General features: G+C 36.8%; 1 protein-coding gene across 1 annotated transcript in view; it reads right to left on the reverse strand.

Moving 5' to 3' along the window:
• Positions 1-23,099, reverse strand: part of CSTF3 (cleavage stimulation factor subunit 3) — a 68,276-nt gene extending 45,177 nt beyond the window's left edge. The window contains exons 1-3 of the mRNA XM_044259036.1: positions 22,911-23,099; positions 7,633-7,734; positions 7,415-7,510 (exon numbers count right to left, since the gene is read on the reverse strand). Of these exons, the coding sequence (XP_044114971.1) occupies positions 7,415-7,510; positions 7,633-7,734; positions 22,911-22,937 (225 nt within the window). The 5' untranslated portion in view covers positions 22,938-23,099. The remainder of the gene's footprint in view (positions 1-7,414; positions 7,511-7,632; positions 7,735-22,910) is intronic.
• Positions 23,100-27,528: the final 4,429 nt, after the last annotated feature.

The following is a 27,528-nucleotide window of genomic DNA, read 5'->3' on the forward strand; positions in this document are numbered from 1 at the left end:
CCATAATAAAGCTGATTAAATCACAAAATCCCCAGTGACTGGCATGCAATTTGAATCTTCCACTCTAAATGATAATCTAAATAGTGATGTTTATGCATTTTCTCACCTAACGTATCCTAATTAGGAGAACAACAAAACCCCAAGAAATCACTTATTAAATGAGTTAAATAATAGTTTAAAAAATGGTAGTAGTTGTTAAAATAAATGTACAGATAGTACAGGAAACTTTTTTGTTGACAATCTTCCCCCAAATACTTTTAAGCTCCTTCCTACAATATTGTCTAACACTTTCATGAGATAGTTTGTTAAGGTAATGAGATTTTGACATTAAAGTTTAATGAAATTTAGGTATTATTTCAGCTCTTCTTTAAGTATCATTGATACAAAAATTCTCAATTTTAAGATGAAAAGAACTAACTCTCCTAAGGACAGCTATAAACTGGAAATAATAAATTACTATTTTAAAAAAAGTCTTATTTGATTTAAAAGCTACCAAAAGCCACTGAGGGGAAACATTTTTTTAAAATAAGGAAACAGTTAAAAATGGTTAAGAAACAATACACTCCTCTGTGTGGTGAAAAATTCAGAAACCTTACTACAAAAATAGCTAGAAATAATGACCAGTTCTTTGTTGGAACACTCCATTTCCCACCCCCCCCAAAGAATGAGTGAGTAGTATATATAGTCACGTACTAATTAAATGCATGGATATTGGTTAATAATCTGAAAGTAGTAAGATGTGGTGGTGTTCTTGTTTAAAGACTCTCAAGGGTTAAGGGTTATTTATCAAAACAAAACAAAACAAAACAAAACAAAACACAAAAAAAAACCTGCAGTGATTTTAAGCCATACTCTCCAGCTAAAGTGGTACTCTCTAAACACATGGGATTCAAGAGTTTGTTACTTCAATGATTATACTGTTTTAAACAAGTTTACAGAGTTAGAAAATTGGGTTTCAAACCCACAAATTAAGTCAGCAACTACAAAACTGTCGAAGTTCATTAATAACAACCACAACCCTGCCTGCCGATCTAAAAAAATAGTCACCATACTGTCGGGAATACTACCAAGTACACAACAGACACTTCTAAGATTACTTCTAGATTGATTATATATTGAGTGATCTATCACAGTGTAGTCAAAAGAGCAAGCCAGGAGACTAATGAATCACATTATAGTTCAAATACAAGTAGTCTTCTGTGAGGTATGAAACACACTCACAGCAGTAAGATTCAATTATTGCCTTTTTAAGCCTCAATTCCCCAAACTAGATGCCAGAACACCAGAGATTCCACCTGCCCATCCTGTGGAGACTGAGTCAGCACTAATGGTATGCTAATTGCCAAACCTGCAGGGTTTAAAAGTTTTCCAGGTGATCCTATAGCACTGTAGTTTCTAAACTTTTCTTCTAAGGAATAATATCTTGATTTATTTCACTCCATACGAGTTGGCTAAACTAATTCACCTTATCTTCCAGCTATGAATTATGGATTTGAACTTAATGTCCTCTTGGGGTTTAAATATCCAATACTTGCATATTCAGTTTGTTGAATAAAATTTTTCAAGAAAATCATAATCGCAAAAGGGTCAATACTCTTTTTTTCTTAAAATTCAACATGATAGTTACAGAAAATGTTCCCATTACCAGATTCTTTCCCTTGGTACAATGTGAGGTGATGGGTATTAATATTGTGGGTATCATTTTACAACATATGTACTGAATCTTTATGTTGCATACCTTAAACTTATGCAGTATTATATGCCAATTATGTCTCCACACAACTGGAAGAGAAAAAAAGACTATTCCCCATATAGACATATGTAAAGACTAACAATAATATTATCTGTATATGCTAAAACTAAAATTTTGTATTAAAAAAGGTCATAATCGAACACATTCTATCACATAAATAAAGATATTAGAAAGCTTAAAAAAAGCTCTGGGACTATACTATTGGCCTTAATATATTTCAAAGCATTCTTTCAAAACTACATTTCAGTAACATTAGATTTTTGTTTTGATTTAGATCACTCAGTTATTACCAAATTGAAAATTTTTCTTTGTGGGGTGAGGGGGGTCACATGGGTCTCCTAGCATACAAGTTGGTAAAACTTACCCCAGGTTATGCTTCCCTGAGCCTTAGAAAAGTCGTTTAGTTTCTCAACAAGTTGTATTCAAAGCAAATATTCACAGTTTTGCTGAAATTGCTGTGGATTCTGAGTATGTGGGGGGAAAAATTTATAGACTTCAATTTATGCCATTACATCAACCAACTGTTTTCTGTTCCAAAGTTGCTAAGAGCACAACTGTTTAGTAATAAAAATTAAAGTTTAAAAAGTTAATTATTTACAAGCAAATACATGCATTCTTGTCCACATTTCAAAATACAGCTTTTTAATAGACATCACCAGTGTATTTTAGAAATCTTCTGTTCTTGGAAGTGCCTTGAACCAGACTCATTCAAAAAGGAAGAGCTGTTTGGAAGTTGAAAGCACAAACTAAACAAAAACAATGAACCCATTAGAAAATACTTGAGCCTTTGACTTCAAGAGGTCTTTTTGCTTGTTTTTTAAGAGAAAGTCAATTAATTGCCACCTGGTTTCCTTATGCTCAAGTTAGAACCAAAAAATGCAGAGCACCCTCAAAAGGCTTTTCTGTTAGGATTAGTTGTATTTCCAGTTATGGAGATTTTACTCTATAATATTAGGAAGGACTTATGTGTGTTTATTCATGGATACCATGATGCAGCATAATTTTAATTAATACCTCTTGGAATAGGGGAAGTGATTCATATACCAAAATAGTCCCCTAATATCTTGTATGATGCCCCACACTTGAAAAAAAATAACACTATTAGGTACTATATATTAAGTATTGTTATTCCACAAATGCCCAAGAAATTTAGGCTAGAGCATTATCCACAGGGAACTACAACTGCATTGACCAAATAGCCCTTTTTGTTCCATAAATTTTAGAGTATGTGTGCTTTTTATTAAAATCTGGTTAGAGAAGCCTTTTCCACATTTTCAGAATATACCATAAATCTTATTACATAAAATAAAGTAGAATATAAAGAAGTTGGGTTAAAAATTTGAGTCTTTTCCAGAGGAAAAAAGATGAGCATTGCATTTTCAATGTTTATCAGTGACTTCAAAGATTATAATTTTGCTTTATAAAGTGGAGAAATAGAAATATACAAGCAATTAGGTTGATTAGCACAAGGTTTTGCTTGAAAATAAATCACTACATTTCACATAAGATACTAAACTATCTAGACGATAAATAGAAAATAAGATTTTTAAGAAAGGAAATATTATCTAAATTAACTATATCTTTCTGCAAAGTAGTTTTATTATACATTGCCTGGGTAAAGAGAAAAGGCCTCAAGGGAACAACAACAACAAAAAATGTATAGATCAAGTTAGTATCAGTGAGAAACCTAAACACTACATTTACTATTGTAAATACTACAATACTGGAAGGGAATATGGACGAGGTAGTTCAATAAAACCCGAAATAAAAGTTTGCTACATTTAATAGTAAACACACAAATATCTTCTTTGTTTTAAAAATAGTATGTAATTATTTAAAGCACTTTCAGATATATGATTACTCAGTTCTGTGTTTGCAAATCATTCCTGTTTTGTTTGTTTTTTTTTTAACACCCCTACACTACATTTATACATGCATTTGAGAAACTAAAGGTTAAAGATCACATGGTTTAGAGTACAATCTGAATAATCACACAGACATGGACCAACATTTATTACAAACAGGAAAAGAGCAGATCTATAAGAAAAGAGTACAGGTTTTTTAAAAGAGATTGCAAGCTGAAGTATAGAAAAGAAATTATAATCTATATGATAAAGCAATAATTTTATGTGCATTTTAAAAAATCACATTGCTCAGGATATACAAAACATTATAACAGTAGTTTGAACTGCTACTTAGAGGAATTAAAACAGTATTGACAGTGGAGAAGTTTATTTCAATTTAGGTCACTCATGTTCCATGCTGAGTTCACTTCCATTTTCCAAGAGGAAAGGTATTTTTAAGAGTCATTTTTTCCCAAGTAGAAAGGTTATTTTGAAAAACTGAAATGTATACTTTACAACCCATTTTATAAGGATTCAGTTTTTAAAATATTTTAAATAAAAGCAATCAATTCTCTACATACTTTTATTAAAGAATTACAGCTTTCACAGATAGCAAAATACATTGTTGCTATTACCAACAGCATTACCTTCTTCATTTCTCCTTCAGCTACCAATATATATCATCACCCTTTTGTAGGAAAATTTCTTATGAATGTGGCCCAATTCAAAACAAATTACTTCTACCAGTAAAATATTGTATCTTACGTGTTGTCACAGATTACCTAGCTACATGAAAAGCTACAGAAACCACAAGCAGGAAAAAAGAACTTCAAAAAGAATATGGCAAAACCATAAATGTTCTCAATTTTGTAATTTAGTAACCCTTCTGACTACTCCAAAAAGCACTGAGGCTCTGACTGGGTATTCCACTTATATCTGATGTTTCTATACAATTAACATATGAAATACAAAAGTAATCTGGCCTAATTCTGAATTTATGTAATTATAAGAAGTACATAGATGTTGGTCCTAAATGTCCTTTCATTAGACACAGAGAATTTTATCTCCAACAATTTCTATGCTTTAGCAAAAAAAAAACTAAAAGTAGGTAAGAAGCTATCCTTTTAATTTTACACAAGTAGCTAGGTACTGCAGATGCCACTGAAGAGAAAAGCTGATACACTGGCAAATATGAAAAATACCAGATTAGTGTCATTAGCTTCTTCACTAAAAATTACTTATATTATAGTCTCATTTGAAACTGATGCTGAGGTTTCAAATTTAAAAGCAAAAAACCCAAAAAACCACTTTTTGCTACTTTGTTCTGAAGATTTACAAATTTCTTTGCAGAAGCAAAATTATCTCGTTATCAGTGATGTATGTATTTTCATTTGAAAAGAACTAAATGTATTAGGACTCATATGCAGTGGTTTGGCTGACCATAAATAAATGGAAACATATTTTTCCCGCCATGAAGTACCGAGTTACAACGAATGTATTAAAAAAACTTTATTTTCTTGAGAGTGCATACAAAGATGTTATGTAAACGCTGTTAGTATTACCTTTAATGTGAAAACATTTCTTATTACTTCAGATTTTATAGTTTTATAAATAGGTCATGTGTCTCCAGAAACATTAAAGGCCACAATGGGTGTTATGACCAAAGAAAATTTTAGCCTCTTACAGGCTAAACAAAGTACAAAATGTGAAAATAAAAAAATAAAGAGCAAATCAGGAAAGAGAAAAACACAGCTCAGGATATGCATTTATGAATCAGCAATTTAACATTTTAATTCCTAAACCAAAAATGTCAATTTTACAAAACACACATTAATATATATTCTTCACCATTTTTCTCAAAAGATGTTTTATACATACATTCATATATGTGTGTGTATGTGTGTGAAGTAACTGCAAATATTACCAATTAAATAAATTGGGCAACTGCTAGCAGCTCTGAAACAGTAAATGGAATGAGCTTGTTATGTAGACAATTTTCAGCCCCCTGAAATAACATCTGGTCTTAGGATTCTTTTTTAGAATGCAGTTGGTATTTTATTTAGGAAATGGAAGAAACATACTGTGTTCATACTCAGAGAATGGAATATCTAACTGCCTATTTCAGTTTAACTTATGCTATAATAAAATACATGAATAAATACCTGAACATTTGAGAAATTTCTAAAACTAAAGGAAGTACTGTTTCATTATACAAAAACTATTATGTATCAATTATGTTCATTTCTGATGAGTTTTCATATAAGCTAATGTGTTTGTGAAATCAAACTGGAATACAGACCAAGTACAGGTGATCCAGGTTCCTTGCTTTAATGAGCATTACAAAGCAGCACTGGGTTCAGCATACTTCAGACAGGCCTACTCACTCACCTGGTGAATTCCACGCCAGTCTACTCTGATGGTTAAATATATTAAAGAAAGAAATGGTCCCAAAGGAGAAGTGATGAAACCTTAAGGATATGGTCTTGGGCCAAAACCACAACCAAACTCCATGTAAGGTACAATCTCTCACACATACAAACACACACATCACATACACAACCACACACAAAAAATTTAACACACACACACACACATACACACACACACACACACACACAATGTTCCTGCTATTGTCCAGTAATTCCCTCCCACTCCCAAAGTAATACACTATAAACTACAGCACAAATACGGTAAGTACACTGTAGCCTCAGTTTAAACTGGGTGTTGGTTGGTTCCATGATGAGAAGCACATCACAGGTGGCACTGTGTTGTGAAATCTATTTAGTACTACTGGTGACTAACGCGCTCTGAATAGGTCCAAAACAGACCCATATATTACCAAATTTTAGTCATTATGGAAAATGTTATGAGGCTGCAGTGTATTTGATAATGTTGAGAATTTAGATTACAAAATTAACATTCAAAATAAGAATACTTCATAGTATAAGTTATAAAGAGAAATGGATAGAATTTTCACTGGAATGTGGATACCACTCCCATCTCACCCCTTCCATCCCAATAAATTACAACCTGAAAGATGATTACTTGGTGCCACTGGTATCAATACATTAACGCTTTATTATCATCTTGACTGCTAATTCCAGTTGTCAAAAATGAACATTTCCCTTCTAATCATAATCAAGAATGAGGACCTTACTCTTTAAAATAAACATGCCTGATGTAAAATTTTAAGACAGTTAGAAAGCAAGAAAAAGAAAGAAGTATCACTGGGTAAATTATGATTACACATATTTGAATCACATTAGCTTATTCCTGAATAATGTAAACTTTATCCTATTAAAAAACCTTATCTTTAAATTACCGAAATGCTTACATTTATTGACAAACCATGCATTTTCACAAAAACCTGAGATAATTTTTCACCTAACATGTTTCATTTCACCACTCAATATACCCTATGAAACTAAGTTAATATTTCTGTATTTTCTCATAATACCATTCATATTAGTTTGTAAGTAGGAATAAAAAGAAATGAGTTCTAAATAAATGACACAGGAGGCAATAAATTGACACATGACAAGTAAATAAAAGGCTAAAGCACTCCAATACCATTGAAACTGTTTTAATGTTGTTGCAACTCCAAAATGCAACAATCATCAGCTTGTAAAGACCCAAATTTCAAAAATTCACTTTAATTACTCCTTCAAACCTATTTTACAAAATAAAGGCAAGAGACATTTAAATCCTCCTTGTCCTAGTTGTGCTATCTATGTTCCTAACTTGTTTTCTATCACTCTAGTGTATGCTGCAATTCCCATCAGATGCTATATAAGAAAAAATAAAATAAAATATTAACCTCTGCTTCAATGTATAGTTTCCAGAATCTGCCAGAACTGGGGAACTGGGCAACAAGGCGTTCATAAGTCTTCCGTGCTTTGTCTATAGGTTGATTCTAAAATTGAAAACCAATAAACAGCATTTACAATGTTAAGATTATGAAAATATTATTTACTGCAGAACCAAGTAGTGTGATTGGACCCATAGAGAAGGAAATGTAATCCTATATCACTAAACCTGTGCCTCTCGAATGAGAATGCTCCAAGCGTCAAGGTCATATGGATTCTCTTCTAATTTCTTTTCCGCTTTCTTCACCTTCTCTGGGACATACTCAGCTGCCTGGAGGAAAGAAAAATAAGGAACTGATGTTACTGTTTTAAAAGTTTCATGCCTAATTTAATCCAAGCACAGTTATCAGTCCCCAATACAAAGCATAAAAATGTCCTTTTACAAAAGAGACCTGCATTTTCTACAATCTATATATACTATGCTATCATAAGTCACCTGCATAAAAACAAAATTCAATGATCACGTACTTTTAAAGCCATTATTAAATTTAAGCAAACCCATCTTTTACATAAACATAAAGCAGCCATTCTCAAACACTGTGGTCTCAGGACCCCCTTTATACTCTTAAAAATTACTGAGTATGCCGAAGAGCTTTTGTCTATGTGATTAGTTCAATATTTACTACATCAGAAATTAAAACTGATAGGGGCGCCTGGGTGGCTCAGTGGGTTAAGCTGCTGCCTTCGGCTCAGGTCATGATCTCAGGGTCCTGGGATCGAGCCCCACATCGGGCTCTCTGCTCTGCGGGGAGCCTGCTTCCTCCTCTCTGCCTGCCTCTCTGCCTACTTGTGATCTCTGTCTGTCAAATAAATAAATAAAATCTTTAAAAAAAAAAAAAGGAAATTAAAACTGATAAAAGGGTTAAATATTTATCCATGTACAATAAAAATTATTTACATGTTAACATAATGCTTTTATGCAAAATAAATTTAAAAAGTCAGTGAGAATATCCTATTTTATATATTTGCAAATCTGTTTAGTGTCTGATTTTTTTAAAGGTACGTAGCTGGATTTTTCTGTCTGCTTCTGCATTCAATCTGCTGTGATATCACATCATGTAAAAATTCCACTGTACTTTCTTAAGAGATTAAGAGTGAAAGGGCCGAATAATTATCTAAAATTTATTATGAAACTATGAACTCACATATCCTCTGAAAGTCTTAGGAACCTCCCAGGTCCCTGGACCAATTTTGAGAAACACTGCTATAGAGCATTCATCCTGAGCCACAAAAGAAAAAGCATGAAATGACATGGAAATTGTATTTTGATGTAAAGGTTTTCAAAACATGATTCACAAATTGTACATACAGCATCATTAAAACTATTAAAAAGGAATTTGAACTAAAATGTTTAGTACTAACATGTGGGTAACAGTTTCATTTTTATTATAAAAATATAAACTAAAAAAAGAGTAATGCCTAAAATAGCCAGCACCTGAGGCAAAAATGTAAGTACTACTCAAACTGTTGTTCAGAATACCACCTGGGTGGCTCAGTCATGAAGCATCTGTCTTCAGCTTAGGTCATGATCCCAGGGTTCTGAGACTGAGCTCCCCCACAGGGCTCCCTGCTCAGCAGGAAGCCTGCTTCTCCCTCTCCCTTGCTCGTGTTCACTCTCTGGCTGTCTCTCTGTCAAATAAATAAATAAAATCTTAAAAAAAAAAAGAATACCACTATGTGCCAGGAAAAAAAGTGATATTCAACTAAGTCAGATAAATGTTAATTTTTAAAGTTGTGTTTTGTCTTTTTACAGGACTTCTTGAAATCTATATGGCAATACAGAGTAATATTTAAGAGGAGATAGAAAGGGAAGCACTGCCCCTAACAGCTTTATTTTTTTCAGTGACAATTATGAGAAACATTATGTCAAGGGGCACCTGGGCGGCTCAGTCATTAACAAGTCTGCCTTTCCCTCACATCATGATCCTGCGGCGGCGGGGGGGGGGGGGCGGGGGGGGGGGCGGCGGCGCAGGTCCTGGGATGAAGCCCCACGCCTCAGGCTCCCTGCCCAGCGGGAAGCCTACTCCCTGTCCCACTCCCCCTGCTGAGTTCCCTCCCTCACTGTCTCTGTCAAATCAATAAATAAAAAATCCTAAAAAAAAAAAAGGAAAAAAGAAAAATAATGTCAAAACCCCAGATGGGAAGAAATTTTAGTTGTGGGTTCAGGGAAAAAAATATACCTGGAAGTAGTACACTCTTCTTTGGAATAAATTAGTGTCTACCACTGATAAGTATACATTTTATTTAGAAAGAAAAACACGTTTTAAAAGACCAATGTAGGGGTGCCTGGGTGGCTCAGTGGGTTAAAGCCTCTGCCTTTGGCTCAGGTCATGATCCCAGGATCCTGGGATCCCATCGGGTGCTCTGCTCAGCAGGGAGCCTGCTTCCTCCTCTTTCTCTGCCTGCATCTCCACCTACTTGTGATCTCTGTCAGACAAATAAATCTTAAAAAAAATGTGATTTTGTATGAAACTCATATTTACTAATATATAAGAGCTCTATAAGTAGGCTAGCTTAAGAAACTAAAACTGGGAAAGTTTAATAGAGGAGGACTATTGGTCCCAACCACACTTTAAAACACAAAATGACATGGCAAAATGGTGTGGTAATGGTTCATGAATCACTGGTTCATGACAGTTGAAAAAGAGAATGATATATGGAAAATGAACAAATAAAGGTGATATTTCAAATCAGAATAGTGGCTTATTCAAAGCACAGGTTTAGAATAACTGCATAACCATCTATCAGAATAACTACAGTCAACTTTATCAAAATAAGGTTGAATTCCTATTAAACCCTTTCTACCGAAGTAAATTTCACATGGGTCAGAGATTTAAACACTAATAACAAAAAAGAACGAGAGGAAAACATACTGAAGTGGATCTAAGGCTTTTCAGAAGTCTTTGAAGAGAGTACACTTAATTCTGTTTAAATTGTGCATGAAAAATTATCAAAGTCAAAAGACAAACCTAAAAAATAGCCAACATATTTGGCAAAGTACTAAATTTATTCACGTACAGTCAATAAAAGATCAGCAACTCACAAAATGGGCAATGTACTGGAACAGTTCATAGAAAAGGAACTAGAAATGTAAGCCATAAGACAGAGATCCAAAATGTTTTATAATCAACATTACACTGGCAAGACATTCTCACACTGTTGGCGGGGTCAAATAGTAATGTGATCAAAATTTAACATGAACGTTGACCCTGAATTCCACTTTTGGCAACTTCTACTGTACACATGCACAAAGGTGTATACTGAAGAACTACTACTCGGCTGTTTGCTGTTGCATAAAACTAAAAATAATTAAAATAATCACATATAAAAGAACTGACAAAATAAATTGAGTAATTTGTAGTCAGGAAAAAGAAGAGGGCAGGGAAGGTCTATAGATAGCAACATGGAACTATCTCCATAATACTGGGTGGAAAAAAAAAACAACTGGGAGATGAGCTGGGAAGAAACAGAGACAGACTCATGGAAACACTCCCTTTACAATGTATATACTCTTCTACTGTTTTAATTTTTATTCACCCAAGAAATATCTGCTCAGTGCCTAGTATGTGCCACACATTCTTGAAGGGACACTTTGGGATACAACAAAATAAAGTATTCTCCTTTCAAAGAGTTTACTTACTTCTTAAAAAAACAAACTTAAGAAAATATCTTAAAATAAAACCAGGATCTTAGTTTATAAGATACCAAGCATGAAATGTTAATGATAAAATAATAAGTGTGATACAGAACTTTAAATCAGGAACTAAAAAAGAGCTAAGCTATACTTGAATTGCTTTAGTTAATCAATGCTAATAACTAGTGTTTCAAAGCAGTTTGATGTAAAGTCTTATACACTCAAGATCCACCTGCTGAAAATTAACCTACCAAATTAGGTAACGTATACCACAATCTGTAAAAGAAGAGAGAATCTCAAAAGATAGTGTCTAATATTCAACCAGCAAAATCACAGCAAGAAGTATAAATGTCTCCTTGCTAAATATGCCACCCCTTTAGTGACTGTCATCCCCCGTAGCACATTACAATCGCCTGGGGCTAAGGGGATTTTCAAGATGCTCAAGCCCCACTATGTAAGCAATTTAATGAGAATCTCTAGGAACAAGGTGTACCATCACTACTTTTACTTTTTTATCACTATATATATTTTTTAAACTCCCTAGATGGTTCTAATGTGCAGCCTCAGGTGAAAACCACAGCTCTCCAAGGGCTTCCTAACCTTTCTTGTTTGCCTCAGAACTTTCCAATAGTCTACTGAAGCCTATGGGCTCTTTCTCAGAAAAATCTTTTTCTTTCTTTCTTTCTTTTTTAAAGGAAGCTCTACATCCAATGTTGGGCTTGAACTCACAATCCCAAGATCAAGAGTCACATGCTCTTGATGGGGCCAGCCAGGTACCTCTCTCAGAATACTGTTCTTAAATACACAAAATGAACCGTGAGAGACCTCAAAGGAAACCAATTATATTGAAATATAATTACTGAAATATTTTTAAACAAAATTTTACACAGTAATAGATACTTAACATATTAAATAACAAGATCTAATAATAAGTCTAGTGATGAAAACAATAATATTTGGAATATTTATGTCTAGTTAGTTATTGCTAACACTGCCAGTGTGGTTTCTTGCCTACCTTCATAATAGATGGAAAATTTCAATTTCAGTTAAAGATTAGTAAAAATATTTTCTCCATCCAACTTCACAGAACCCCTAAAATTCTAACCAGACACCTGGGGAATGGGATTACAACGGACCTACGAACCCAGGCAAAGGATGCTGGAGAGCAGATGTTAAAAAAAAAAAACATTAATCACTCGTTAAATAATAACCCCATTTCACAATAAGAAAAATAATTAAATTACATAATTCTACCCAAAATCCAGTTAGAATCTGGAAGAACCATGGCTCAGCTCTTTTTAAAATCTGTTACACTCCTAAATTCTTTTCCTCTAGCAAGGATGTAGTTAAATGTTCATAAAACAAACTACACAGATAATTCTCAATCAAGTGCATTAATTAACAAGAAAGCTAACCAAAACGGCCCAGAATATATTCTGGTAGTCATGGCCACATTTAATTCCTACAACAAAAAGTCATTTATCATCATGAACCAGTTGGGTAGCCAACAGCATTAACACTTTTGCTCTCTTGACTGAGCATATTTCTATAGGGCAAAGGAAATCTGAGCAGTTTTCCAGTATTCCACAAGGGGACTGGACTTCCATAAAGAATGGAATAGTAGGGGTGCCTGGATGGCTAGTGGGTTGAGCCTCTGCCTTTGGCTCGGGTCATGATCCCAGGGTCCTGGGATCGAAGCCCACATTGGGCTCTGCTTGGCGGGGAGCCTGCTTCCCCGTCTCTCTCTGCCTGCCTCTCTGCCTACTCGTGATTTCTTTCTGTGTCAAATAAATAAATAAATAAATAAATAAATCCTTTAAAAAAAAAAAAAATGGAATTATTTTACTATTTCCTAAATCTACTGCTGCATCAGAGGAATGGATCAGTTTAAGAAAATTTAGGACAAGTTTCCAGTACTCATTTGAAATGGAATGAGGTCGGAACTCTGCTTAGTACAGCCAAAAAACAGCTGTCCCATGGTTACACATCCCCAAAACTTACTTCAAAAAGAAAGTCTACAAAAATCCAGCTTTTGTCTTTGGAATAAACTATCATCCCATTATCATTCTTTAGGGAATGTTAATGGGGAGTAGGTTGGAACTCCAAATCACATGACCAGAACAAAAGCTGGACTAGTTCCCAAAGCATGCATTACTAATGGTATCAGCTGGACTCTGGGAATGTCTTTGATTTGCATAATTTTAAAACCTAGAAAAATAACACAACTGTATGGTGTATACAAAGATACATACCAATATACACTATTTCAAATGGGTACAAAACCCAGAAAAATTTTGAATAGATGATGTACTCTTTTTGGGTACAGGGACACAATGTTACTTAGTACCTATCTCTAGCATCTGTTCTATGAATTGTTTTTCTAGTAGTAGGGTACTGCTAGCATGACAACTAATTTTTTTCTCTGTGAATAGTAACAAGTGTAAAACTGGCTAAAAATATGAAGGAAGGGTAAATCCATTACACGCTGACCTTTTAAAATTTTTTTAATAATGGCTTTTTTGGGGGGCACCTGGGTGGCTCAGTGGGTTAAAACCTCTGCCTTCGGCTTAGGTCATGATCCCAGAGTCCTGGGACAGAGCCCCACGTCCGGCTCTCTGCTCATCGGGAAGCCTGCTTCCTCCAATCTCTCTCTCTGCCTGCCTCTCTGCCTACTTGTGATCTGTCTGTCAAAAAAAATAGTCTTTTTTTTTTTAATGGCTTTTTTAAGGCATAATCATATACAAGCCACTTATTTAAAGTATACAATTCAAGTAAATTTTTAAAAAACATCTTATCATCCGACAAGAACCACCCTAACAGCCATTACCTTTCCCAAGGCCCTAGCCCTAGGGCAATCACCAAACTACTTTCAGTCTCCATATATGTGCAGGTATTCCATGTAAATAGTATTGTACAATATGTTGTTGTTTCTAGCTTTTATTACTTTGCGTGTTTCCAAGGTTCATGTTTCATCATCTATCAGTATTTTCCTCTCTAATGACAAGTAAAATTCCACTATATGGATAATCCCACAAATCCTACATTTTATTTAACTACTGATGATCATTTGGATTGTTTCCCAGTTTTTTTTTTTTTTAAAGATTTTATTTATTTATTTGACAGAGAGAAATCACAAGTAGGCAGAGAGGCAGGCAGAGAGAGAGGGGGAAGCAGGCTCCCTGCTGAGCAGAGAGCCCGATGCGGGACTCGATCCCAGGACTCTGAGATCATGACCTGAGCCGAAGGCAGTGGCTTAACCCACTGAGCCACCCAGGCGCCCTGTTTCCCAGTTTTTGAGTGAAGTTCATTTTGTGTTTTTTACACACACACACACACACCACCCCTCTCCCTACAGGTGAAACTGATAGGTCATATGGTGATTCTTTTTTTTTTTCTTTTAAAGATTTTATTTACTTATTTGACAGAGATCACAAGTAGGCAGAGAAGCAGGCAGAGACAGAGAAAGGGGGAAGGAGGCTCCCTGCTGAGCCCGATAAGGGGCTCGATCCCAGGACACCGGGATCATGACCTGAGCTGAAGGCAGAGGCCTTAACCCACTGAGCCACCCAGGAGCCCCCGTAATTCTATTTTTAACACTGAGGAACTGCCAGACTGTTTTCCAAAGTGACTGAACCATTTTACATTCTGAGCAACACTGTTAAGAGGGTTCCAATTTCTTCAGATCTTCACCGACACGTATCTTTTGATGATTCTGATCATCCTACTGGGTATAAAGTGGTTTTGATTTACATTTCTCTGATCGTTAATGAAGTTCAGCATTTTTTTGATGTTCTTACAGGCCATTTGTCTTTGGAGAAATGTCTTTTCAGATTCTTTGCCCATTTTTAATTGAGTTATCTTTTCACTGCTGAATTGCAAGAGACTTTTGTATTACGGATACAAGTCCCTTGTCACTAGATTTATAAAAAGTTTCTCCCAGGGGCGCCTGGGTGGCTCAGGTCGTGGTTTTAAGGTCCTGATATAGAGCCCCGCTTCCGGCTCTCTACTCAGCAGGGAGCCTGATCCCCCCCACCCTCTACCTGCCTTTTGCTTCCTTGAGATCTCTGTCGTCAAATAAGAAAAAAAAAGTTCCTCCCATTAAGTGGGTTTTTTCACTTTCTATGATTAATCTTTTGTTTGTTATGTGAAGCCAGCCCAGAGAACCAGAATTTGACAAGGGCCTCACAGACACTACACACGCATTTCTATGGTTCTCAAACTTTTTGTAAAAGAATCACTCTACAGTCTTAAAAACTGAAGAACCGAACAAAAATTTTTTAAAATGTGGCTGTATCTATCAATATTATCATATGAGATAGTAAAATTGAGAAAAAAATTTTAGTTCATTTAAAAGTAACTTTATTGGGCGCCTGGGTGGCTCAGTGGGTTAAGCCGCTGCCTTCGGCTCAGGTCATGATCTCAGGGTCCTGGGATCGGGTCCAGCATCGGGCTCTCTGCTCGGCAGGGAGTCTGCTTCCCTCTCTCTCTCTCTGCCTGCCTCTCTGTCTACTTGTGATCTCTGTCAAATAAATAAAATCTTAAAAAAAAAAAAAACTTTATTTAAAAATATTTTCCAAAGCAAAAAAATAATTAGTGAACACAACGGCAGTTTTATGGTTTTGTGACACTTAAATGTCTGGCTGAATAGAAGACATTATCTGCTTGGGCTTTCAATCTACTGCAGTATATTGTTTTGGATGAAGTATGACTATGTAACTAGAATTATGAAGTATATGACTATGTATGTAGATGAGAAAGGAAAAGCACTTTTTTTTAAAAAAAAGATTTTATTTATTTATTTTACAGAGAGAAATCACAAGTAGTCGGAGGGGCAGGCAGAGAGAGAGAGAGAGGGAAGCAGGCTCCCTGCTGAGCAGAGAGCCCGATGCGGGACTCGATCCCAGGACCCTGAGATCATGACCTGAGCCGAAGGCAGAGGCTTAATCCACTGAGCTACCCAGGCACCCGGAAAAGCACTTTTAATAGCCTTTTCATATAATTGTGGATAGCTCATGTAGCCTCCGAAAAACTCTAAGTTAAACTTTATTGAAACTGCCTACCAGTTTCTATATGGCAGCTTAACTAATATTAGGGGGTGAGTTAGTTAACTCAGGTGCGAGGAGGGGAAATGACAAAAATGATTAATGACTGAAAGAATAAAATAATCTAATTTATTTTTCCCATCCCCACCAGGGAAGTGCAACTTTCACAGGGGGGGAGAAAAAAAAGGTAGTTTTCCTCCGAATATAGCTATTTTTGTGGTAAATGGGGAGGGTGTGATGAGAGGTCATACCTAAATTAAGTATCAGTGAAAATTTAATCCAAGGGATAAACGAAAGTACAGGCGAGAAGACGGTAAATTAAAAGATTTAAACCTATATAAACAGTTCTTGACCATGGCGAACAGAACTAGAGGATGAGTATCTAACATGGTTTTATAATGAATATTTCCCACTATTAAGGGTAATGATTGACTAAATATACTACAGGCAGGAAAATCACAAAATACTATCAAAAGCCTACCATCCTCAAATAATCTGCAGTTTTTCTTCCACTTATTTTATAAAGAACGTATTCAAAAACAACCTTTAAGGTTCAGGTATCTTCAACCTCTACGTGGTTTGCCCGTTTTACATAAAAATCACCCATGGTACTTGTTTCAAATGAAGATTCTCAAGTCTCACTTACAGAATCAGTCATAAGTAGTCTGAAATTAAGATGTACGCACCTATCGTTCTATAAAAGCACCTAAGTGATTATGATGCAATGGGCCACAGACTCCATTTGGACAAACCTAACTAATCCGTTCTCTACATACATTTTCCAAAAGTTGTTTATTTAAAAATAAAGTCTGGGTGGCTCAGTTGGTTAAACAGCTGCCTTCGGCTCAGGTCGTGATCCCAGCGTCCTGGGATCGAGTCCCACGTTGGGCTCCTTGCTCGGCAGGGAGCCTGCTTCTCCCTCTGCCTCTGCCTGCCATACTGTCTGCCTGTGCTCGCTCTCTCCCTCTCTCTCTGATAAATAAATAAAATCTTAAAAAAAAATAAAGTAGCCATCAGACCTAAGTCATTCCATGTTTTCCCTAAAACATTAATAAAGCTGCATAAATTATACTATCTATATGAAGTCTTTAGTCTCCCTTGGTAGTTAACCTTTATTCAAAATTAAAAATAGACGAGAGTGGCACTCTGCAAGATTATCTGCAAGTAGTAACTGAGACGATTCATATGCCTAGAGAATAAAAGCAGTTTATGTGACAGGTGACATTAGGACTGAATGCCAGTTCAGTCCTATGTGTGTTCCTTCACCAGTGCAACAGAACTCTACCAGATTCTTTTTTTTGGTAAATGAATCTGATTATGTATTCTGCATATCATCCCTTCAGCCCTTCCAGAGACTAAAAATCTACTAAACATGTAAACAATTCAAAACTCAAGAAAAAACACGCTAAAGATTATTGGCCTAAATAATGATACTTATCATATGTGCTTATTAAATCTGCTTATTAATTCCCTAGGAAACAAACAGCTGCAACTACAAATAAAAATCTGAATCTTTTAGAATTCAAAAAATGTGGCTTTAGACCAAAAGTAGCCAAGATATTAATTCACTAAATAAACTAAATAAAACATCAGCAAATCATCAGTTAGGACACAGTTTTGTCCTCCGGCTTTATTCAGTATCTACTGTTATAAACTATCCATTAATCTAAAAATCTGCTAACTCAAATCAATTTTTACATAAATTCTCACTCCATTACCAACTGCCAAGCAAAACAAAACAAAAAGACTCAAATTCATAGGCAGGTCTTTATCTACAGAGAAAAGATTTAGAGACAATGGCAGAAAAGCTTACAACTATGAAGGGTTTTTGGCAATTATTCACTTAATAGGTACAAACACCTCAACACAGATTTTGCAATTCTGGAAAGTCTATTTGGGATGTAAGCTGTATTCCTGAAATTCCTACATTCTTAATGCTGAAGGAATGCAATCTCTCTTAACACAGCACCTTTCTACTGTACTTCTAAGGAAAACCAATACTTATATAAACACAGATCAGTCTCTCTTACGAACAACTATTGCCAACTAGAGTATTCTACATGGTTGAAATATTAACAAAAAAGATGAACTCAATTTTGGCTGCCCCAAACTGTTATACCGAGTATCACAACAGGAGGAAGAAAAGTAGGAAAGGCTATTACAGAAAGACTGTTAAAAACTGATAAAACTAATTGGGCCCAAATAACACATCATCTAATATATATACCTGGCCCTCTCCCTTACCACCCCCACCCAATCCACTTTGGCTTTTTTTTTTTAATTTTTTTTTTTTAAGATTTCATTTATTCAGGGGCCCCTGGGTGGCTCAGTGGGTTAAAGCCTTCGGCTCAGGTCATGATCCCAGGGTCCTGGGATCAAGCTCCACATCGGGTTCTCTGCTCCGCAGGCAGCCTGCTTCCTCCTCCTCTCTCTGCCTGCCTCTCTGCCTACTTGTGTTCTGTCTGTCAAGTAAATAAAATCTTTAAAAAAAAAAAAAAAAGATTTTATTTATTCATTTGAGAGAGAAAGAGAGAGGCAGCACAAGCAGGGGGAAAGGCAGAGGGAGAAGCAGACTCCTCACCAAGCTGGGAGTCACGGTGCTCGATTCCAGGACCTGGAGATCGGGAACTGAGCTGAAGGCAGACACTTAACCAATCGAGCCACCCAGGCAGCCCTCCAATTGGGGTTTAAATGTTTTTGATAGGCGCTTGGGTGGCTCAGTCAGTTAAGCGACTGCCTTTGGCTCAAGTCATGATCCCTGAGTCCTGGGATCCTGGGATCGTGTCCCATATCCGGCTCCCAGCTCCGAGGGGAGTCTGCTTCTCCCTCTGACCTTCTCCCCTTCTCATGCTCTCTCTTACGCACTCTCTTTCTCAAATAAATAAGTAAAATATTTTTTAAAAAATATTTTAAAATGCTAGTAAGTAGTAATGGTTACCCAACAAAACCTTAAACCAGGTTTTGTGTTTCAACACTGTATGCGTTCATTTTTCATCTTAATTAAGTATATAGCAGGAAACATTTTTCATTATTTTCCACATTGTCCCAAACTTATCTTTCACCAAAAGACAACAATGACTTATGGCCCCAAGTTCCTCTCATTAAGAACTACTGATAATTGTGCTTCTTCAGGTTATGCAAATTTTCCAAAGTGAGGATCATTTTGTTTACAATATAGGCCTTCCTAATCCTAGGTCAGTTATAAGTTGTTTTAAAAATGAAGTCTTATTTCTAAAAGATGAGTGCAGAAACAGTTTTAGGGATTTAAAGGTTCATATGAATTGGCCTGGCTGAACACATTACTCTCCCTCTTCTTATCTAACAAAACATTAAAAAAAAACCCACTCTTATACCCAAATTATTTTTTTCTTATTTATGCACCTGTCCTCCCAAAATTAAATTCTATGGGAATTTCTAATGTATCTCATACAGCCTAAATGCAAAATTCATCCATTAATTTACTGAACACCTTTAAGTATCAAAACAGAATTTCCTAGATTCCTTGATGCAAGGATGAATAAATAAGGCAGTCCTTTCAACTCATGTACAAACCCAGTGGAGGAACTCCAGACAACAGCGAAATGCTGTAGGGGTACTGCACAAAGTAAAATGGAGCTAAAAAAGAACACGATCAAAAGCTGAACCAAGCACTAACGTATGTGTGTATGTGTGTGTGCATATACAGATAATATATCCACAGAGACACACACACAAGACAAAAATATAGCCATAATTCCACACATGAACCAGATGTGTTTTCATTTGGGAGTAGAGAGGAACCTACAAGCACATAGTTTTGTCATCACTGCACTGACAAAAACAGTAATAAATACTGATGAAAAATGCCAAGGTAAATTAAATAGCCCTCTATGCAAAAATGGAACTTCCTCACAAGAGTAAAAAAAAAAACAACAAAAAAACCCCACAAAACTACAATAAATCTTAGCAAGCCATCCTGCTTGTTTACAATTATTTCCCCATTTCAGAAGGCACAAATTTATAGATTCAGTACCAAGAAAGTAATGACCACCTGTATTTTTGAATAACAGATACCAGCAGGTTTGTTCAACCAAACTTTTTTTTGAGCTTCAATGTTATGAGGCTAAAAGAAATCTACAACTATCTTGCCATACTTTGTCCATAACCTCCTTTGGCATCTTTCCAAAGCAAACGCCCCATTCGATTTTTTTTAAATGATTCTTCAGTTGTACTTAGTCTCTTTTTGTCTATCATTTCAGCTCATTTTAGGTGCTCTTTCCTCTAAACAGTTACCAATTAGTTAAAAGGTTATTGAGGAACACATAATCAACCTACAGAATACTAACTACAAAAGGAAAAATAATCCTCTCTCCAAAATAATAAAATAATCTCTCTCTAAAATAAATAAAATCTTTTAAAAAAGAGAAAGGAAAAAAATTCTTTACAGAAGAATACGAGCCAGTCAGAAAGACGGAGTAGAATAAGAACACCACCATTCACCACCTCCAATGTAATAATTGATTTATTAAGAATTATTAATGGACAAATAACTAGTTAAAAGGTTATTGAGGAACACAAAATCAACCCACAGATTACTAACTGCAAAGGAGAAAATAATCCTTCACAATGAAGAAACCCAGAATCATCAACCTACCCAAATAATCAAACTTAACCATCACTAATAGTGGAACAACCTAACTACTTGGCATGAAGTGCCTTTTGATGTAACATTATACCATTCTACCCAAAAATACTTAAGCCAAATATTAACAGAGCTCTCAGTTTAGACCTAAGCAACCACAAAGTTTTCAGGAAGTAACAAAAGATAAAGGGATAAGTTAAATGATACCACACACACAAAAATCAAATCAACTCAGAAAATGAGAAGTTTTTACTAGAAAATTGTCCAGAATTCTTCAGACAAACAATATCCCCGGGAGAAAAGGGGGTGGGGGGGACTGTTCAAGAGATATAACAAAATGATGCATGTAAACCCAAATTAGATTCTAATAAAGTAAAAGAAAATAAAGAAAAAATAAAGAAAATCCAATGAATCCTATTTGGGGGATAACTGGGGAAATGTGAACAGAAAGTGGGATTCAGAAATATGTTATTACTATTAATTTTCTTAGGTGAGAAAACGGTATGTTATATAACTGCATCAATGTCCTTATATAAAAGAATGATGAAATTTAAGGGGCTGAAATATGTGTCAACTTACTTTCAAATAAGTATGTATGCAGAGATAAAACAAGTAGGGAAAACTGTTGTTAACAACTGCTGATTCTAGGTGAAGAACCATATTGCTAGCATTAATTGCACTTCCAACTTTTCTCTATGTACTAAACTTTGTACGGTAAAACTTTTAGGTTAATTTCTCTTCCTGTAAATTTTCACCACCATCTCCCCCTTTTAAAACACCACAGTTCTGAAATATTCAAGGTCATGACATTTCAGTGTCTTTATAATTTTAGATAAATTTAAGAATTAAGTTCTGGAAACTTTCAATAAAATCTTAGGACATCACTACTCCTCACCTTTCAAATGACAAAATATGAGCCCATCTCAGAAAAACGGTAGGTATATATAAACAGATTTGATAAAATAATTTTGAGACTCGAGACTTTGCATTTTTGGGCATTGTGACAGCATGTAAAATGTAAACGGGATTTCAGTACTGAAATCAGTCAACAAGCAAACACAAAATTTAATTTAGCAAGCCTTCCCGACATAAGGACATTTACAGTCAGCCAGCCCATTCAAGAGAACTCCAACTTTGCCTCATCTCTGTCAACCTCCAGAACAGCCTCTACCTTCTAAGCTGGGAATTTAAAAAACAAAAACCCAAGTGTAGTTCGTTACCATGGCAACGGGAAATTTCAGGAAATTGAGGCTCTGCAGGTCTAGCTAGCCTCCATTTTTAAAAAACTATCTACCTAAACATAGCAGGGCTTAAATCGAAAAAACGAATGGAATGACATCTCTCATAAGCTATCAGTTTCCTCTTTCAAACTAAAAGGTAGTATTTACCCAAATTCTGAACAAAGTGCAAAAGAAACAAATCACTTTACTAAATACCTGATTTTTACATTATTTATAAGTTACTTACACCCAGTACTAAAGCGGACGCTTTTATTTACAGTGGCCGAAACCGATTTCTCATTTCCGATTTATCAAATCCTGCAATATTTGTGTCGCTTTAAAAACGAAAATGAACTGCGTACAGAAGAGAAAAAGAAGGAAGCAGAAGCAAGCCACACAATTCCTTAATCTCGGCAAAACCATGCTTTTCTCTTACACTGCTTCCTTCTTCATTCGCACTGGCAAGAGACTATTTCTCCAGATGAGTTTCATCTCCGATTATTTCTCAAAGTGGTAACCTATTTCGTGGTATATCGGAGAGGTGGCAGAGGAAACACTGTCAAGTTTTTCGAAAACCGCGACTACACGTTAAAGTAATCAATTCCTAACCACCCTAGTATCAAGATGGTATCAAAGGAAGGTATCTCACAGGAGTAGTCCCATGAACCTAACTAAACAGGACGAAGCAGCTTCCTGGCTATTGTCTAGATTAAATATTTGTTCGTATTAACGCCTAAGGCAGAGAAGCCAAAAAATAACTTCAGATCTCAAGTCAGCCCTTGCTCCCCATTCCCACATTGTCCTATACCCGGTTCTCCGGGTCCATTAGACCCCGATTCCTTCCTCAGGCGAACATGGCTGGAGTACTCGGACGAACACAGACTTGAAGAGAAGAGGTCGCCACGAGGCCCCACCACTCTCTTTCCTCACCTGCTCCGGGGCGCCGTCTCCTGACATGGCCTCAGTTGACTAGGAAGAGAGAACTGGCCCGCGATGCGAAGCTAGAAAAGAGAAATTAAACTAAAAACCACCCCAAGCCAGTAAAGTTACCCCCTGCCCAGCGGAGCCAGACCGCCAACACGAAACGCCACCGCCCACTCAGATATGAATTAAAATGGCTGCGCCCCAGCCGGATGAGGAGAGAGGTGAGGCTTCTGCATTAACTTCCGGGGCAGTGGGCGGAGCTAAGATCGCGACTCGCCAGTTACTCGGCCGCGCAGATGCAGAGAGAATCCGGAAGCGGGCCCAAAGCCTTGCTGACGTCACGACCCTGGGCTAGGGGAGCTGTTGCTGAGCTGGCTGTAACCGGCTGGGAGGCGGGAAACTGTTTAGCCTGGAGGCTCGCGCGCATTTTGGAGTTTAATTACCAAGCTGTGGAACCCGGTATTTCGCTCTTGAAGCCTGTCAATCAGTTTAGTTCAGGTAAACTGGCCGTTTTAGGACAATGCTAAGTTTAAATGCCTTTTTTAGTTTGGAGATAGGGAATATATCGAGGTGTTCTATGGTCTAAGCTAATGCTTTCTATGCTTCTTAGGGATAAGAGGAACAGATCGAGCCCATATTAATATGTACTGCCACTACCTCCTACTGTGTCTAAGGTTTTAACGTCTGTAAATCCCGGGTTTTAAGCTCAGCATCTCACCATGATTCTTCGTATGCAAAGTGGAGGTAAAAGCAGTCAGACTCTGAAGCCAGACTCCATTCGTTTGAATCCTGGCTACGTCTCTCACTTGATCGGTAACCGTGGGCAATTTAACTTTGCCGGTGCCGCAGTTTGTTTGCCAATAGATAGGAATAAGAGTAGTACCCGCAATTTAAATAAGGTGAGCACGTAAAAGCGCTCAGAGCATGTGTGGCATAGCCCAAGATTAAGGGAGAACGGGTCTCTTCTCAAACTAATTTTCAGTGAAAGTTTGTCATCCTGTGTCTGCTTTCATTCTCCTCAGGGATAGTGGCCTACATGCCAAAGTAAACCTAAACTTTTCCCATACACACCTTATTCTTTTCTGTCTCCCTGCTTCTGCTTATGTATTTCCACCACCCTTTCCACGGCCTGAATTCTTACCTTTCCAAGTAATCAGACACATGAAGAATAATAGATGTATGTTAACACAAAGATGTAAATATTTATTGCACCACCCAACAATAGAGGACATTAAATATATTACAGATAATCCATGATATTGTTACCTGAAAAAGAATGCAAAAATAGTGCACACTTTATAGGAGACACCCACACACACACTACCTTAAAATATTTAAAGATGAAAAGCAGTTATCTCCAGAACGGGTGTCACATAATTTTCCTTTTTTTTTTTTTTTTTTTAATAATTTTCCTTTTTATCTGTTTTCTGAGTTTGTCTATGATTGATTACTGCAAGAATAAATCTTTAAGAATAATATTCACAGGGGCGCCTGGGTGGCTCAGTGGCTTAAGCCGCTGCCTTCGGCTCAGGTCATGATCTCAGGGTCCTGGGATCGAGTCCCGCATCGGGCTCTCTGCTCAGTAGGGAGCCTGCTTCCCTCTCTCTCTCTCTCTCTCTCTGCCTGCCTCTCTGTCTACTTGTGATCTTTGTCTGTCAAATAAACAAATAAAATCTTTTAAAAAAAATAAATAAATAAAAATAAAAATAAAGAATAATATTCACAAACAAAAGAATAGCTTTTATGTTCTATTCTTCAAAGTTGGACTCAAATGCTGTTTTTTCCTAATATATATATATTTTTAAATATTTTATTTATTTATTTGACAGAGATCACAAGTAGGCAGAGAGGAAGGCAGAGAGAGGGGAAGGGAAGCAGGCTCCCTGCTGAGCAGAGAGCTCGATGTGGGGCTCCATCCCAGGACCCTGGGACCATGACCTGAGCGGAACGAAGGCAGAGGCTTTAACCCACCGAGCCACCCAGGCACCCCTGTTTTTCCTAATATTTTTATGAAAAACTTCAAAGAGGTAAAAGTTCAAAGAATAATCCGATGAATGCCTGTATCCCCAACACCTTGATCCAGTGACTAACATTTTGACATGTTTGCTTTATATGTATGTATTTACATGTATAGTACACTTTTTACAAAATAATTTGAAAGCAAATACAAACATCATGACACTTCATCCAAAAATAAGTCAGTTTATGTTTTCTGAGAATGAGACATTCTCCTTCATAACTACAATATCATTATCACACCTAAAAAAATTAATAATTATTTCCTAACATTATTTATTATTCAGTTTATAGTCAAATTTTCCCAAGTATCCCAAAAATGTCTTTTTGGAGGTTGTTTTGTTTTTTGTTTTTTTGTTTTTTTACACATCAGGATCCAATAAAGTTTCAAGCATTGCATTTAGTAGTTATATTTCTTCAGTTGCTTTTATTCTAGAAATAGTCTTCTCATCTCTTTATTTTTTGAGCTTTTTATGAGACCTGACTGATTTTCTCTAGGAATGTCCCATATTCTGGGTATATCCCAAAGTATGCTCTAAAGGAATGATAAGATTCAGGTTAAACATTCTGGCAAGAAGGGGCACCTGGGTGGCTAAGTCAGTTAAGTGGCTGCTTTGGCTCTGGTCATGATCTCAGGGTCCTGGGATCCAGCCTCATGATCTATGCGTCCTGGGATCCAGCCCCACCTCAAGTCCCATATTGGGCTCCCTGCTCAGCAGGGAGTCTGCTTCTCCTTCTCATTCTCCTCTGTGCTCTCTTTCTAATAAATAAAGAAAATCTTTAAAAAAATTTTTTTTCAAGACTATGTCACAGGTATAGCTATGTACTTCATTTTGTATTATGTCAGGAGATACATCAAACTACTAATTTGGTGCTAAGTTTGATCACTTATTTGGGTGTTGACTATCAGTTGTCTCCTTTAGGTACATTTCACCCTTTGTAGTTAAGGAGCAGGTAGTTGCAGAGTAAGGTGTTGGCACATGCTAATTTCCTGTTCCCCAACAAATTTTCACCATGGTTTGGTCATCTACTAATAAATCTTTCTTGAATTAATAGTGAAATACTTGGTGATTAAATTAAATTTTTTTATTTTATTATTCCTTCTACATTAATAGAAAGTTCTGTGAAAAAGAACTCTTCCTCATTAATATGTAAAAACTGGGTAATTGCTTAATTTTTTCCCTTTAATGACAAATTTTCAAAGCAAAGGTTTTAATACCTCCTTCAAGTAGTAGAAAATGAATTTTTTTTCTGGATTTTTCTCTTTGAGTATCATTGTGGATTTATGAGTTTTTTTTTTTTTTTCATTGTTGTAACAGTTTTATTCAAGTCTGTGTGTGCTCTGGTGGCGGGACCAGGCTGAATCAGCATTACACTGTAATACGGTAAGAGGTTTAGCCATTGAACCAAGCCTGCTTGGCATCCCTAGTTAACAACTTACAGTACCTTGAAAAAAAAAAAAAAAAAAGCCAAAGAAAAGAACCTGGTAAGTTTCCTTCTGGGCTTTTCTAGTCTTAAATATTGTTGACAAATTACAATAACTTAAATTCCAAAGCAAAATGGGAATTCAAGGACACAGGGTCAGGACGCGTGGACAAGACACTGGAGCCTAGGGATGAAAACGAATAGCTAATTCCAGAGAAACAAAACGAACACAAATGTGAACTTTCACTTTTTTCACCTAGACTCAAAGGCTCGAACAGGGAGGAAAGTCCCAAAGAAGGCATTTCTGCAAACCAAGTAACACCCATCACCAACCTCTTTCCTTAATCCTCCAGAAAATTCAGTTTAAACCTGTGTGCAAGCATGTGAGTGTGCGGGTCTGTGTGTGTTTAGGGTGGACAGTGAGAAAACTCAGAGGAGAAAGAGGGCGAGTTCGTCACCTCCCTTCTTTGCTACAGCTGGGGACCGAGGGCGTGGAACTCACTACAAGGGCTCACTGCAGCGGACCCAGGGCAAGGTTACAGGCGGGAAATGCAGGGAGCCACAGGCAGGAAGAATCAGGAAGGCCAGTCCTCCTGGCTCTAAGTTAAGGAAGGAGCCCAACCTTCAGAATGACTATCCCTAGGGCTCCCTGAGCAGCCTGGGGGGACATGGTGCTTCCAGGGCCCAAGACAGGAAAAGAACAAAGGAGGGAGTTGCTGCCGGTGTCTCACTGGGACGAATGGGATCTAGTCATTAGGCGGAGAGGCTGATGAGAGGCTCCCCGGACCTGCATAGCAAACCAGACGCCCAGAGTGGGGTCAGCTTAACTAGGAACCTAAATCCCGGGACTTCGCTTCATTAGCCAGGACTTGGGTCTCTGCGTCCTGCCTTCAACGCCAGTGCCCGTGAAGGCGAGCGCCCGGGGCACCAGGCAGGGGAGGAGCTAGGGACTGAGGACTCCCAGCACAGCAGAGCGTTTTCCTTTCTAGTGTGGATTTTCACTAATCTGCATTCCTGACCTAAGAAAGCAAGGATTCCTCTGAAGGAAGAGAGCTTTTGGGATTGTGTTGCGAGTAATAAAAGTAGCCTGAGAAGAACTCATCCCCAGGCCTGAAGCCAAGGAGAGAGGCAGGTGGCCTAGTATGCTGAACCAAAGAGAACTGCCAAGATTCAACTGGTTTTG

Source organism: Neovison vison, chromosome 7, assembly GCF_020171115.1.
Source record: "Neovison vison isolate M4711 chromosome 7, ASM_NN_V1, whole genome shotgun sequence".
In the NCBI taxonomy this organism is placed as follows: domain Eukaryota; kingdom Metazoa; phylum Chordata; class Mammalia; order Carnivora; family Mustelidae; genus Neogale; species Neogale vison.